The sequence below is a fragment of the Saccopteryx bilineata genome, chromosome 9 (genome assembly GCF_036850765.1).
Source record: "Saccopteryx bilineata isolate mSacBil1 chromosome 9, mSacBil1_pri_phased_curated, whole genome shotgun sequence".
Lineage (NCBI taxonomy): Eukaryota > Metazoa > Chordata > Mammalia > Chiroptera > Emballonuridae > Saccopteryx > Saccopteryx bilineata.
In genome coordinates, this window is record NC_089498.1 from 3483045 (window position 1) to 3499175 (window position 16131).

Below are 16131 nucleotides of genomic sequence, written 5' to 3' on the forward strand. Positions count from 1 at the left end.
ATCGTCAATATCTGTTTCCTTTCTCCTTGATCCTGGAGTGCTGATAAAAGTCTTAAATTTTTCTCATCGTGCTTAGGGAATTGTCAATTTCTTCTTGCATGTCTATCAGCTTTGTCGTATACATTTTAAAGTGTTGTTGTTGTTCGTCCCTGTTACTTTATACCTTTTATCATCACGTCTTCCTTTGTGTCATTGATGGCTTTTCGATTCTTAAATTACTTTTCAAATTTCCGACGTCTGCAGAAATGTAGGGAGCGGTACAGTGAAGCCCTGTGTATCCCTGCTGTCACCTGGCCTTACTGAGGTCATCGTGTCCTACCCGCCGCCCCCACCAGCTCGCCACACTCCCCTGCACATTCACACCAAACATCCTGTCCTGTCGTCTGTCGGGAGCTCACTGCGTATCTGAGAGCTAAGGACTTTTAAAAACTAAAACCACAATGACTGTCACAGTGCACAAATATAACAATTGAATTATGTTTTAATCTCACTGCCTGTCCTGTTTTTTTAATTTCCTGTCATCATTATTATTATCCTCAATGTTCATTTTGCATTTTATATAGATTTATTATTTTATATTCAGGATTTGTGCTGTGTTTATTTTTAACCTAATCTGAGACCATCTTTTAATAGAAATATATATTTCATGTTTGTGCCATTTAAAAAATATTTCAAAAAAATAAAAAATAAAAAATAAAAAATATTTCAGCCCTGGCCGGTTGGCTCAGTGGTAGAGTGTCGGCCTGGTATGCGGGAGTCCCGGGTTCGATTCCCGGCCAGGGCACACAGGAGAGGCGCCCATCTGCTTCTCCACCCCTCCCCCTCTCCTTCCTCTCTGTCTCTCTTTTCCCCTCCCGCAGCCAAGGCTCCACTGGAGAAAGGTTTGCCCGGGCGCTGAGGATGGCTCCATGACCTCCGCATCAGGTGCTAGAATGGCTCTGGTTGCAACAGGAATTTACACGTATTTCACAGCAGTCTTCATTTCAACATTGTTTAGAATAGCGAAGCGTTGGGAACAGCCCAGCTAGCCATGAGCAGGACGTGGCTAAAACAAACCGTGGCGGCCACGGAGTGAAATGCTAAGCAGCCATTGCAGGCGATTAGAGGACATCTGTGTATCAACGTTCATACGTGTCCAAGACCAGTGAATTAAAAACAAGTTGCTGGTGTTTTGTTCGATTTTTTATAAAAGGACAATGACAATATTGTACATACACGTGTCACGTCTGTGTGCGAAACTATATGAAAATATGCGTAAAATCGGTGTCAGTTACTTTCTCTAAGAGATGTCTTATTTTGTAAGTTATATTTTTTGGTTTCATTTAAAAATATTTAGTTGAAGGTATTTTACAGACTGCTTGCCTGATCCCGATCACCATTTATTTTAGGTGAACTTCCCATCCCTGATCTCTTCTCTCTGGTGACCAGGTAGTGAATTCGCCCTGCATAGTCATTGGCCTTCAGTTTTATTCCTGAAAGGCGTTCCTCTCAAACATTTAGAGGTATTCTGAATCTGTCACCAGGACTTTGAATCCCACCTCGATTTTTCCCTCCCTCTGCTCTAGTGTCTTCAACCCCAACCCTCAGGACATACGAGGGCGCAGAGACGGGCCCTTGGCATGGGTCGTCTCTAAGTGAGAGAAACGTGATTCTTTGTGTCCTTACAGGCTGGCAAAGCACTTCTGTTGTCACGCCCTGGCGTCTTTGGAGGCCGACTGAGAGGGGAGGGTTATAGCCCTCCCCCAGCGCACTCCCTCTCACACGCTGTCCGGGAGAGCCTCCTGCCACTCCTTGTCCTCGCGAGGTCTCGCAAACCCTCAGAGTCAGAGATAACTGTTCCCCGGGATCTTACAGTGCTGTGATTTTTTGTTCGATTGGGGTTTGTTTTGTTGTTTGGGTTGTTTTTTTTTTTTCTTTCCACCTCTGGTAGTTTTTCCTTTAGAACTGATTTAGCATTTTAGGTTTTGGGTTAATGTATGTTTCCTCAAAAACCCAGTGGGATTTTCTTCTTTTGAATTCAATCTGACCTGAAGCTTTTTTCTCTCCATGGTAATAAAGCGTGTTTAGTTTATTCTAAAGATAGTTTTCTTCCTTTTTTTTGTATCTGGCTCTCTCTACATTCAGTGCCTTCCGTGAGAAATAATACCCTTGTTGTTGTTTTTTTCCTTCACCTGTGTTACCCCAAATAAAAATGTCAGGACAGCAACATGTGACTTCATTTTTAACAACAGCAGAAAACTTGCTAATGAAGAAATTTGCCACCCAACTTTAATTATCCCTTGTCCCAGAACTCGTCCTGGAATTAACTCTGGTATTGTGTTCCCATTGTGAGTCTTCACAGTGTCCCCGCCCAGCTCGGAAGGTTGGTTTTTCCCGCTCTGGCCACTGGGGATATTTCAGAGGTAGACAGATCTCATTTTGTTTCATGAGGAGTAATTTGTTTAAGGAGCTCATATCGGCTGGAGATAGGGATTAAATCTCAGCATCCTGTCTCTATCAGAGCTTAGCTCACCGGAGACGCTCAGTGAAATGTGATAGGTTACTTAATACACAGGCTGTAAGCTGGTTGGTTCCGGGAGTGTGCTCTGAGCTGGTGATGGGAATTTAAGAGAACGGGGGGCGAGAATGTCTCTGTCCTCATTAGAGAAAGAAGTAGAGGCTCTGGCACCCTGTTTCTAGGGGCACCCTGTGTTGCAGCTTTGCTCTCTGTGGGCTGATGACAGTGCCCCTCTGAAAAGGAAAAAGACGTTTATATATATATATATATATATATATATATATATATATATTTTTTTTTTTTTTTTTTTTTGTATTTTTCTGAAGCTGGAAACGGGGAGAGACAGTCAGACAGACTCCTGCATGCGCCCGACCGGGATCCATCCGGCACGCCCACCAGGGGCGACACTCTGCCCACCAGGGGGCGATGCTCTGCCCCTCCGGGGCGTCGCTCTGCCGCGACCAGAGCCACTCTAGCGCCTGGGGCAGAGGCCAAGGAGCCATCCTCAGCGCCTGGGCCATCTTTGCTCCAATGGAGCCCCGGCTGCAGGAGGGGAAGAGAGAGACAGAGAGGAAGGCGGTGGGTGGGTGGAGGAGCAAATGGGCGCTTCTCCTGTGTGCCCTGGCCGGGAATTGAACCCGGGTCCCCCGCACTCCAGGCCAACGCTCTACCGCTGAGCCAACCGGCCAAGGCCTACGTTTTTATATTTTTTTAACACATATCTTATGTTCTTGATCCTTAACAGAGTTTGCTCAGACTTCAGCTCCTCGGGCGAATGGCTTCCTTGCGTGTTAGTTCGCTGACCACTGCACACGTATTTCTTTGCAGTTTCCCTTTGGGTGGCCCCTGGACAGTTTTCGTTGGCTGAAGATTGGAGAGCAAGTTATGTATTGGCAGGAGTCCTCGAAGGTCACATTCCTCATGAAATGTTGAGCTTGTTGCTCTCCTAAGTCACCCCTCTGTGTATCTGGTGATTGTCGCACGATTTTAAAACAGAAGGGGGAGGGTTGTAGAGTACATTCGTTCTTTTAATTCAACTTCCTTATAAGCTAATTAAAGCATTTCAGGCACATTCATATCTAACTTATTGTTTCTCTGTTCTAATTGTTGATGATGATTAGAGAGATTGATAGTTGGGTCAGCTTTTAACACCACGTTCCTCCTGCCATGCCGAAGTCCGCGGGCTGGGTGGACATGGGAGATGACAGCATTCCTCTTCGTCATGGTGACGCTCATGCAGCGCTCCTCGTAACATACATACCCGTCTCTGCTCTGCCCCGTCTGTCAGGGTTTGGGCGAGGGGGATGTGCCCGCATCACCCACTGCCAAGCGCTCCCTATGACATACATACCCGCCTCTGCTCTGCCCCGTCTGTCAGGGTCTGGGCGAGGGGGATGTGCCCGCATCACCCCCTGCCAAGCGCTCCCTGTGACATACATACCCGCCTCTGCTCTGCCCCGTCTGTCAGGGTCTGGGCGTGGGGGATGTGCCCGCATCACCCCCTGCCAAGCGCTCCCTGTGACATACATACCCGCCTCTGCTCTGCCCCGTCTGTCAGGGTCTGGGCGTGGGGGAGGTGCCCGTATCACCCCTGCCAAGCGCTCCCCGTGACATACATACCCGTCTCTGCTCTGCCCCATCGGTCAGGGTCTGGGCGTGGGGGAGGTGCCCGTATCCCCCCCTGCCACGCCGGCAGCACCCTGCTCTCCTCTCTTTCTTCCAAGGCCCACCCTGCCGGTGCTGTTTCTTCAGCTTCCCTGCCGTTGGGCACGGCAGCGAGCAGAATTAACCTGCTCACAGCAATGCTATTCCAGTCTAATAATGATTTGATTTGCTATTGCCTTATTGATTCGTTCTCCGGCTTTTATGTTGAGATAGATCAAGTTCCTGACAGGCCCATTACTGTAAAGACCTCCCGATCAACGACTTTCTGCTCTGGGCCTGTCAGTCAACTGCCGGGGAGAGTCCCGAGGACAGGTGCCGTGAGGGCCACGGCGTCTCCACTGCGCAGGCTGCCTGTGCACCCTCCACGCGCGACCGGGACCCGGGCGTGGCCTGTCTCCTCACAGCTGTGTGTGGGGCTTACCCAGCCGGGACCCGGGCGTGGCCTGTCTCCTCACAGCTGCGTGTGGGGCTTTCCCAGCCGGGACCCGGGCGTGGCCTGTCTCCTCACAGCTGCGTGTGGGGCTTACCCAGCCGGGACCCGGGCGTGGCCTGTCTCCTCGCAGCTGCATGTGAGGCTTACCCAGCCGGGACCCGGGCGTGGCCTGTCTCCTCGCAGCTGCGTGTGGGGCTTTCCCAGCCGGGGCCAGGCTGCGACCCCGCTCGCTCGTGCAGCAAAGGAAGGAGGCAGAGTCCCAGCCCTGACCGTTAGCGTGGCTGAGACCCCTCAGAGCCCTTTGTGGAATAAGGGGAGGGGGATGGAGCACCCCAGCCCCTGATCCGCTGTGGTTAGATCAGGGGAGAGCGGCTGGGTCCTGGGGCTCCAGCCCCCGAGCAGGACGCTCAGTTTGCCTTGTCCAGCGGCGCCCTCCCTGGTGAGCCGGCCTTGGGCCTGCCGTCCCTCCTGCGGTCACCTGTCCGCTTGTTAACAGCAAAGTCAGCAAATGCTTCTCAGCATCTTGACCTGGCTTCAGAATGATTACTGAAAAGTTGTTTCTTGCTAAGGATCAGTGCCCTCTTTGTGGTGTTTTGTTCTTTTCAGAAAGCGTCAGCCGTTCCAGTTCACCAGGAATGTCCGATTTCTGTGCACTGTCCACCTCCCTCCCCGTGGGGGCGTGTGGGAGAGAAAACCGCTGATGCCCACGCAGTGTGCTGGCCGACCTCCCAGCGGGAGGGGTGGGAGGGGACAGGCGTGCCCCCGGGACCTCGCGGGAGTGAGTGCACCGCTCCGCCTGTCCACAGTGCGGGAGTTCATCGACCTCACGTCAGGCCTGGGCCCTGGTGAAGGTCGGCCTGGTCGGTCCTCTGCATCTGCACGTCCTCATTCAGCACCCGGCAAGCCAAGCATATCGCTCGTTCTTTGATCAGACTGAATTTATAGGGTTGGGCCCAAGGCTGACCTTCATGCTTTGACCTTCCACATGTGGGCTCCCCCCCTCCACACATACACACACACAGACCTGGTGTTTGGTGCTTTTACACCAGAGTGGTCAAATCAGGCGTGGCAGCTGTTGGCGGGGACGAGGGTAAGAGGTCAGGCTTTTCTGTGCGAAGGAATTAATACCCGTTGTACTAGTGGTTTTAGAAATGGATTGAAAGGCCTGACCAGGCGGTGGTGCAGTGGATAGAGTGTTGACCTGGGACACTAAGTACCCAGGTTCAAAACCCCAAGGTCCCCATCTTGAGTGTGGGCTCACGAGTTTGAGTGTGGGATCATAGGCATAATCCCGTGGTCGCTGGCTTGAGCAAGAGGGTCACTGGTTATGCCGAGTACCCCCCCCCATCAAGGCACGCATGAGAAACCAATCAGTGAACAACTAAGGTGCTCTGATCTCTCTCTCTTCTTGTCTGTCTGTCCCCACCCTCCTTTGCTGAAATAAATAAATAAATAAATACATAGATAGATAGATGATAGGTAATGTATTATGTCCCGTTTTGGACAATTGTGTTCCATCCTTGTATATCTCTCCTGCCTCTACAAGTATCTCAGTTACAACGTCTGCAGTTCTCCGGTAGACGGGGAAATTCCTCCCTCCCAGAAACGCGAGAACGAGGAATAGTGAGGAAGTAGGAAACAGAGCTAAGAGTTGCCTCGGCAGCGGGCAGTGAGACGGGAGCTGTCCCGGCAGGGACACGGGCCTGGTGGCCGCAGCCCGGCCCAGCAGGAAGTGTGACCTGCCTGGTGGAGGTCACCCCTGGTCCCTCAGGGAGTAAACCTTGTCCCCAGAGAGGCACTAGCGTCATCCTGTGAGGATGCAGCCCACGGTTCTGAAATCCAGCCTCGGCGGAAGGAGGGCTTTAATCCTTTGACTCTTCCCACCCACGTTTCATCTCTGTACCTGCAGTCGCCTTGTGGGTTGTCTTTCAAAGTAGTGTATCCAGAGGGGGGGGGAGAGGAAGAGGGAGAGAGAGAGGGAGGGAAGGAAGGAGGGAGGAGAGAGAGGGAGAGAAATGGAGGGGGGGATGCCATGTCTGGCTCTGCTGCCTGAACCACCCCCCTTCCTTGCTGTAGCTGGACGTCTCTCGTGGGCTGGGCTCCGCGGCCCCCCCCCTGGGTGATGAGCACATCCTTTCTGTGTGTTGCTCAGTGCTCACGGGGTGCGGGGCGCTGAGGGGTGAAGCCCAGGAACTGTGTGTAAACGACTCCCCAGCTTTCCTACCAGCACATGGGCCTCTGCTTCTCCACAGCACCTTGTCAGCCTGCAGTTTCCTCTGTTTGCAAAGCTAGTTCATCTGGTGTTCTTTCCTCAGAATACAGCTCGCTGACTAGGTGAGACAAAACTGTAAAAATACCTATTAGAAGTTTCTCAGGTCAGAAACTAAAATTACTTACACATAAAATAATTCACTATTTCCAGGCATGAAACTACCAACCTTGGAAAATGCCAGGCACACAAATAGTAGTCCATAGATGCTCATTTAAATAATTCCATTAAAGCCTTCTCTATAATAAAAAAAATAATGTCATGGACAGCATTTGAGTCCCTATTAAAGAATGGGAGGAATCTTTAAGAACAGGTACACGGACAGCATTTGCCTACCTATACTTAAACATCTATAAGGAAGATTCTTCTGAAATCCGCAGGTTAACGTCTGTTCTCTAACAGACTTGCTGAGCTCTGGCTGCGTCTCCGTGTTCCAAAGGCAGGCGCCTCTCCCAGGTGCCTCCCCCTGCACACACACCCCCCACACACACCCAGCACAGAGGAATGGCTGCGGGGGAAGGAAATCCGTGAGAACGCTCGCTGCCTTCCTGGAAAAGAAACATCTGTGTCAGAGTGCAGGGCAGCCCTGTTCTGAAAAGCAATCATTTTGATCCTCCCTGTTTCTGCATGTACCTTGCATTGAGAGAATAACAGTGTGACAGGTGTCTGTGCGCAGGGGACTGGTCCTGCCAAGATGGTGGAACCTCCCTTGGCAAGATCCTGAGTTCTAAACCTGGCTTCGCCTGACTGCGTGGTCATGCAGTGGATGGAGCGTCGGACTGGGAAGCGGAAGACCCAGGTTCAAGACCCCAAGGTCACCAGCTGGAGCCCAAAGTTGCTGGCTGAGCAAGGGGTCACTCAGTCTGCTGGAGCCACCCCCCCATCAAGGCACATATGAGAAAGCAATTGATGAACAACTAAGGTGCTGCAACGAAGAATTGATATTTCTCATCTCTCTCCCTTCCTGTCTGTCTGTCCCTATCTGTCCTTCTCTCTGTCTCTGTCACAAAAAAGATACATATAAATAAAATAAACAAGCCTGGCCTGGCGTTCACTGCCTCACCACGTGCACAGGAGCAGGCCTGGCGTGTTGGAGTCTGGTTGTGCCCCATAGTCTTGATGGCAATCATCATGTCAGTGGGTTCAGGAAGTCCCAGCGGCCTTCTCTTCCCTCCCCTTGGGCCGGGTCTGTGCTGTGACGGGCGTCGCCGTGAGGAGCAAGGTGGCCTGTTGCAGGGGTAGCTGATTCTCGCTTCCCCGGGCGGTTGCAGGTGGATCATCCACGCCATGGAGTACGAGCTCGAGGTCCGCGGCAGGGACGGGCCGGCCGCAGACTTGTATCAGCTGGCGCCCAGCGAGGTCAAACAGCTGCTGTTGGACATTCTGCAGCCCCAGCAGAATGGAAGGTAAGGAGGGCCTGTCTTTGTTACCGGCATGGACCCTGTAGATGGACAGTAACATTGTATTTGATACAGAGCTGAAACAAGTTATTCATAAGAAATAAAATGTTGCAGAGCATCAGATGGACAGGGTGTACAATGATACTAAAACAAAGTCCTTCTTCAGTTGTGGTTTTCATATTGCTTTTCAGGTGTAGTTTATAAATGTTTCTTTTTATTACTCTGTTCAGAACATCAAATCTCACACCACTTCAGTTCGGCTTCCTTTGCGAATCTTGGTAGCACTCCCCACCTGTTCCCAGCATTGTGGCAGAAAGTTTGGCTTTGCGATGTCACCAAGCATGCTGCCTGCTACTCTGTGCCCCTAAGTAGACTGAACCTCTCCAGGGCTCATCCCGTCCATAGACTTGACTTGTGCTGAGTTAGAGTAAGAGCACAACAAATGCATGTGGACTGCACTGACTTGAAGCTCTTTTTTATTTTATAACAGAAAACAGCTGTACTGTAATTACTGAAGCTGCTCCGTGTTTTTAAAGGGAGCTAGCTGCACTGAATGTTAAAGTCATGTAATCAGATGGCGAGGTTGTTAACCTTGTAACTTACTGGAGAAGAATGCTTTGTCTGTTAAATTTTTTAGAAGCTAGGGGGTTTCTCCTTTCCTGCCAGCCCTGTTTTCACGATGCAGTACTTAGCGGTCTCCGTAACACATGGCTGAATGCGCAGTGTTGGTGGACCCGGTTTCTTCCCGCCCTGTTGGGACAGTTAGCCCACATGGAAAGCCTGGCTTTCTACCAGGACAAGTGTGGGTTCAACTTGAGGCGTGTGTTTCCCTTTGCTGTGCAGATGTTGGCTGAACAGGCGTCAGATCAACGGGTCTTTGAACAGAACCCCCGCCGGGTTCTACGACCGCGTGTGGCAGATCCTGGAGCGCACGCCCAACGGCATCGTCGTGGCCGGGAAGCACCTGCCGCAGGTACGCGGCCTGCCAGCCGGGGACTTCGGAGGGGCCTGAGGGGCACGCTCCGCCCCTCTGAGGAGCACGCCCTGCCCCTCTGCGTTGCAAGGACCTTCCTGCTATTCTGTTTTCTAAGAGCCCTTCCCTGAAGCACCTGAAACCTGGTAATACAGAAGTCACCTTGACAAACGCCCTTTTAAGCAACATATCCATTTGGTAAAGCGAGGCTTTTGTATAGCAGGACAGTGATGTTGAAAAATAAAAGTAGCTCAGATGGGGGGAGAGAATACTCCCAGTCTAGCCGATGAGACAGTTTCTAGTACTTCCTCTCTCCCGCAATCTGGACACCCCTCCGTTCAACACTCTGAGGATGTTGGATTGCATTGAATATGGAATACCGTGGATGGACCCCAGTGAACATAGGGACGAGGCATTGTTGTTCCCGACAGAACAACTTTGCTGACATTTGGCTGCAAGGGGACATCCCTGCTGGGTCCCCTTTGGGCAGTAAGTAGCCGCACATGGTTCTGAGGCGTTGACGGCGGTTACATTAGTCACCACAGAGTATAGGCTGACGTCATGCCCTCTGAGCCCCCGCTGGTCACTCCGCCCAGACACTCACAGCCTCCCTCCCGGCCACGCCCAGGCTTAGATTTGGACCTGAGCTTATTTCCTGCTTTCATCTGCCTTGTGAGAAGTGAGTGACGGAAGACCACACAGCACTAATGTTTGAGGTGGAACGCGAAGGGCAGAGAGAATTCTCTGACGGCTTTGCTTTACCCACGCTTGCTAGCCTTCTCTGTGCGCAGTGCCGGCCCTGCCGGTTTACCCGTCTGTCTGCATGCGGCCAACTCAGAAAGGACCTGCTGCAGAAGGGACCCAGTTCAGTAGCAGGGGACCTACCCCCGGGGCTCTGGCAACCAGCCCACTTCTGGGTTCACTCTGAGAGCAATGTGCCCTCGAGTCAGTGTCTCAGTTTCTAACCGTTCCTTTTGTGGATTGAAGTGGTTTTCTAATATAGTCCTTTTCCCCGGAAAACATTAATATAGAGAAGACAACCACTCAAAACAGGAGGTTAAACTGATCACAATAGTCGGCTGGTCTAGTAGTTTGGCATCTATAAAATCCAGTCCCAGAGCCACAACTGCTCTCGAAGGGTTTACAGAAACTGAAAAGGATTATTGATCAGCAGGTGAAATTTCTCCCCGACGCGGGGGCCACAGTGGCCGGCACAGCATGTTAATGTCGAGTGGTTCATTTTTTTCAGCAACCAACCCTGTCCGACATGACCATGTACGAGATGAATTTCTCTCTCCTGGTTGAAGACATGCTGGGCAATATCGACCAGCCGAAGTACAGACAGATCGTGGTGGAGGTTTGTGTCCAGAGAGCCGGACCGCTGACCGCCTGCTCTCTGCCTGCTCCCCGCCCGCCCGGCTAGGAGGCGCTGGCTCAGGGGCAGGGGCCCCCCCACACTCACCCTCAGCGCCCCAAACTGCGTCCCAGGGAGGATGCCGTCCTTGGCCCACGTCAGGCGCGTGAACAACTCAAGCATCCTAAACCCTTCAGGGTGGGAAGTTGCTGTTCGTTTCCTTCTCAGGTTTCTTTTCTGTTACAGAAAGAGCGCGTGGCTACGGGAGGAAGTTCCAGCCGCTCAGAGTCCGGGGCGGGAAGAGCTGGGGCTGTTAGTTAGAAGGGGGGGCGCCTTCCTGGTGTGGCTCGCCCCTCGGCGTCCAGGGCCCGGCACCTGGGCCCCGTGGTGGACGTGGAGGGGCCTCTTGGTGACCAAAGGAGGTCATTCACTTTGCAGGAGAAATTTTCCTTTAGAGCAAGAGTGGAGTTTGGTCTTCTCCCAGCCGGAGCCCACCCCAAGCTCTCCCACGTGCGACCCTGGGTTTTCCTGAGAGTTTCCAGTGGTTCTTTTAGGCTCTGTTTTGGAAGCTTCCCAAACTGGGAATGATGAGGCCTTTGTCATGTCCCGGGGACAAAGTGGGAGCCACAGTCATCATCGGAGAGTCTGAACCGAGCGTTAGGAGCTCAGACACCACGTGTGCCTGCACCAGTGTGTCATCCCAGACGAACATTACTACCAGGGCAGACGTCGGGGACAGTAGCCAGACAGCAGCACGACACATTACACGAGCCACAGACCCCATCGTACTCACATCCTAACGTGGTCAGAGTTCAGTGCAGTTTTAAAAACCCCACGATCCCCGAGACAGTGCTGTGGTGTTGCGGACTGATACTCACTTTGGGGCGCCGGGCTCCAAGTCATTTGACTGTGAGCCTCGTGCCAGAGTCCCCACTGAGCACGCCCATCTTCTCGGGCTTGGTCACCCACGACCTCTGCCAGGGCAGCCTCCGCTCCCCTGGACACAGGTGCTGCCACCTGGCCCCAGGGACGAATGCCTAAAGGTGAGGAAGAGTTGAGACGCTTTGGGTCGGTGGAGCACTGTACTATAGACAGGACGGGGGAGGTCGTTTTTCTAAGTTACTGGTTTTATTCGATGACTGAGCAGCCTTTCTGTGTAGCTACGGGGATGTGCACAGTGAAGAAAACTGAGCCGTTTCCCAGTAGAATTTAGGACACTGATTGGCAAGATTAGGGAGACCCCGTCCCCAGACGATCGTCAGCCTGTGGTCGTACGAAATGGACTGTGGACCGTGGGGACCACTCCTCAGCCTGAGGAGAGGGTGGAGGCATGCCCAGCCGTGTCATTTCATTGGCCCTCACGTCTGTCTCTTGTAGCTGCTGATGGTCGTGTCCGTCGTCCTGGAGAGGAACCCCGAGCTGGAGTTTCAGGACAAGGTGGACCTGGACAGGTTGGTGGAAGAGGCGTTTCAGGAATTTCAGAAAGATGAGAGTCGACTAAAGGAAGTGGAGAAACAAGTAAGTGGAGAAAAGAGCTTTCCGTAGATGTGTTCTTCTTCATTGTCTCAATTCCTCAGTGTATCTCTAATCTCTTTATCGTCCAGTTTACAAAGCAGATTACAGAGTGCAAACTAGAGTCCTTGAGGGGCCGGGGTGGGGAAGGAAGTTCGATTTACTTGAGGAATGAATGTTACTTTTTAGTTCATTATGAGTCAATTCCACTACAAAGTGTTGACTAAAAAGAAATCCAGGAAGAGATGAATTTCCTGGATGGAGTTAGTGGTTAAAATTGTGGGCTGTGAAGTTCAGCGCTGGGGGGGGGCAGAGCAGGCTCCCCTGGTGCTGTGTGCTGCCCCCCCACCCCCACAGTCCCTCCCAGGCTCTCCGTTTCATGTTTTAAGTCGTCTGTAAGAGGGTCCCTAAGTGAGTAAAACTGCCAGCAAAGAGGAGGGACTAAACCTGTCTGTTTCGTGCTGAGAAGATGCCCGGGGGGAAAGCAAAGACCAGCGTAGGGAGCCCCCGTTTCCAGGACACGCCTGTCGTGTATTTAGACCCCTGCCGAGCCGCTCTCACCTGTCACTCTTAACAACCATAAAAAAAAAAAAAATCAAACGACTTGCTTACCGTTTTGCTTTGTAGGATGACATGACTTCCTTTTACAACACTCCGCCCCTGGGACAGAGAGGGACCTGCAGCTACCTGACGAAGGTCGTGATGAACCTGCTGCTGGAAGGGGAGGTCAAGCCGGGCAGCGACGACCCGTGTCTGGTCAGCTAGCCAGGGCGGCGCGGGGACCCGCGTCCGGTCAGCTGGTGAGGGCGGCGCGGGGACCTGTGTCTGGTCAGCTGGCGAGGGCGCGCAGGGCTCCGTGGGACATGTCTCGAGAACAGCGTTGCGTTCTGTGCCGCAGCTTGACCACGGCAGCCCCTCACGAGCACACCGGCCAGGCTGGGGAGGCGGCCGCCCTCCTGGGACACCGTGGTGGGGCCCCTGCCCGCCAGAGCCAAGCCGAGGGTAGGACATGCTTTAATCCAGTGAGGGAGGGCTCTCGTGACCACGCCCGCCGCGACCGTGGTCCCTGCGGAACGGTAGGAGTAGTTTAGGAAGTGAAAGTTCACTGCCGTATGCTTTATGGTCAGATAGCTCGTCGGAATCAATCATGGCTCTTTGGACTAAGTCCCCCACCTCACTGCCACGAAAATGAACTTGCCACGCATGAGGTGACGCGGCCTGGCGAGGAACAGACATTGGGAGAAGGGGGACCTGTGTTAGTGGCGTCGTCCTGTTAGAAGATACTGAAATTAACACGCACCAGGACAGCACCGTGAGCCAGCCGGCAGTGACTCGCAGAAGCGACGCTGTTGGTGCTGTTTTAGCTACAGAGCTGCCACACAGCCTTTACCTGTCGGTGTGACTCTGGCTTTTGTACTGGCGCTCGCTGTAGGGGTTGGACTAAAATATGGCAATAAATCTGATCAAACGTTTGTGCCATACCTTTATTACAAATACCGATAATCCCCGATCAGACGCTCCCTCTGAGTTCTTACCTCAAGCAGGACGTGCGTCAGGTGATTCCGACGTACGGATGGTTGACCTGGGTTGTATTAGTAAAAACGAAATTAAATGTTACTAAATTCTGTGTTTGAATCAATGGATACAGCTGGACACATTCTTTGTTCTCATGTTCACGATATTGAGTTTACTATTCCTGAAGATTTTTTTTTTTTTTTTTTTTCTGAAGCTGGAAACGGGGAGAGACAGTCAGACAGACTCCCGCATGCGCCCGACCGGGATCCACCCGGCACGCCCACCAGGGGGCGATGCTCTGCCCACCAGGGGGCGATGCTCTGCCCCTCCAGGGCGTCGCTCTGTCGTGACCAGAGCCACTCTAGCGCCTGGGGCAGAGGCCAAGGAGCCATCCCCAGCGCCCGGGCCATTTTTGCTCCAGTGGAGCCTCAGCTGCAGGAGGGGAAGAGAGAGACAGAGAGGAAGGAGAGGGGGAGGGGTGGAGAAGCAGATGGGCACTTCTCCTCTGTGCCCTGGCCCGAAATCGAACCCGGGACTTCTGCACGCCAGGCCAATGCTCTACCACTGAGCCAACCGGCCAGGGCCTATTCCTGAAGATTAAAAAAAAATTTTTGAATTGAATTATTGGGGGGGACACTAGTTAACAAAATTTTACAGACCACATGTGCACAACACCACAGCACCTCTCTGTACACTGTAGTGAGTGTCCACCACCCCAAGTCAAGTCTCTGTCCATCACCATTTATCCCCCAAACTGTCCTCCACCTCCCCCACCCCTAGCAGTCACCACACTGCTGTCCCTGTCCATGAGTTTCTCTCTCTCTCTCTCTCTCTCTCTCTCTCTCGTCCTCTTTTGCTCGGTCCCCCACCCCCATCTCACCCAGCTCCGTGGTTCCTGGGAGGCGAGCTCACTTGCTAACCTTTCTTGAATATTTTTATTTAATTCACTTGGATACGGAATGGAAGAGAATCTATGATACTGCCTATCACACATACTTTGCAAATATCCTCAAGCAAACATTCATACAAATAGAAAGTAATTAATCATTTTAATAGTATGAGTTTATTTCCCCACGGAATGTTCCAGCGCAGCTTGTTAGTTTGAGCCCTGGCCCCAAGAGAGACGTTTCTGACCAGTCTTATTAGGGAGTTTCCCCTGAGAAGTCAGCCCTGTCATGTTAAAAAATAAATGCAGCCTCCTGAAGAGTCTTGAAAGGGTCTAAGGAAAACCAAGGACAAGCGGCTTCCAAGACAACCAAACCGGCATCAAATACACGGAGGTGTGAGCTCACGGGAAAACCTGGAGCAGGCGCACAGCCGGGTCCCCGAGGAGCCCGGCCCTGACCTTGCCTCGGGGTCACGTGTGCGCTGGTGGCAGAGCAGGAGGAGGGTGTAAGCTCCGACCTCGTGGAACATCTTAAGGAGAAGGGATACGACAAAGAAGGGAATTGCCTAACTTGAGATGTTACGAGAGTGATAAAGATTTAAAAAGGATAAGGATGAAGCTAGGTTATAAATCAAGCATGAAAAGAAAATTTTAATACGAAACCCATGGAGGGAGAGTCGAGGACCCGCATGGCGGGGGGGGAGCGGGACATAAAGGGAAGAAAACACTTGAAATATTTAACATGCGCTGAAATCGGGAGGAAAGCGCACTGTGTTGTATTTTTAAGAATTTCTTAAAAGTCGGGTTTGCTGAGCAAAGTTGCCAGAAATCTGCCCAAGGTCTTAGCTGGAATCAAAAACATCATTTGCAAGTGTCTGTTTCCTAAGTGCGGGTTAGCTTCCTGCTGGAAGGATACATACTTGTTGTGCAGGATTCTGAGGTTTCCCAGGCTGCTCCGGGAAGCCTTTCAGAGCCTGTGACACAATGTGTCGGCTTCGAGTTGGGATGGAATTCAAAATGTATCTTTCAGAAAGACCGGCTCGGACCAGCCAGTCCTGATGTTCACCTCCATAGGAACTGAAGTCTGTTTTCTAATTAAGAGAGAAAAAAAAATAGTAAGAACTGGAACCCAGAACTCATGAATTTTCAGATGTCCCATTTGCCCTACAGAGCCAAAACGTTTTCCCAGCGGAACGAGGGAATGACTGGCAATATTAATGTCAGCACATCTGCCTGGGCACAACAAGACTCCAGCCTGGCTGGGAGCTTCCTCCGTCACGGTGCCAGGGCACTGTGCAAGTTCACTGTGCAAGTTTACTGTGCAAGCAGTGTCTGTCGGAAACCCCCAACTGAATATCAAGTCTGACGACAATTCCAGAGTATCGTTTTTTTGTTGTTGTTTTTTAAAAAAAAAAAAAACAACACCAGTGTTCTTTCCATTTTATTAAGTCTGAAAAAGTCATATTTCAATTAAAAAAAAAAAGAAAGACATCAGAGTGCGGGATCATCTGGGTGTCATCTTCAGTATGTGATAAGCTCGCAGTCACACTGACAGAGGAAGTGTAACTTTTCACCAGAGATCGAGGAGCAGGTGCAGCCACTCAGCCCCCCGGGAGCGCGCCTCGTC

General features: G+C 51.8%; 1 protein-coding gene across 3 annotated transcripts in view; it reads left to right on the forward strand.

Annotated features, from left to right (window-relative positions):
- The window catches only part of PHKB (phosphorylase kinase regulatory subunit beta), a 124895-nt gene extending 111320 nt beyond the window's left edge, over positions 1–13575 (forward strand). For all 3 annotated transcript variants that reach the window (XM_066243155.1, XM_066243154.1, XM_066243156.1), the window contains exons 27-31: positions 8136–8270; positions 9108–9237; positions 10487–10594; positions 11969–12109; positions 12731–13575. In XM_066243155.1, the coding sequence (XP_066099252.1) occupies positions 8136–8270; positions 9108–9237; positions 10487–10594; positions 11969–12109; positions 12731–12868 (652 nt within the window). In that variant the 3' untranslated portion in view covers positions 12869–13575. The remainder of the gene's footprint in view (positions 1–8135; positions 8271–9107; positions 9238–10486; positions 10595–11968; positions 12110–12730) is intronic.
- Positions 13576–16131: the final 2556 nt, after the last annotated feature.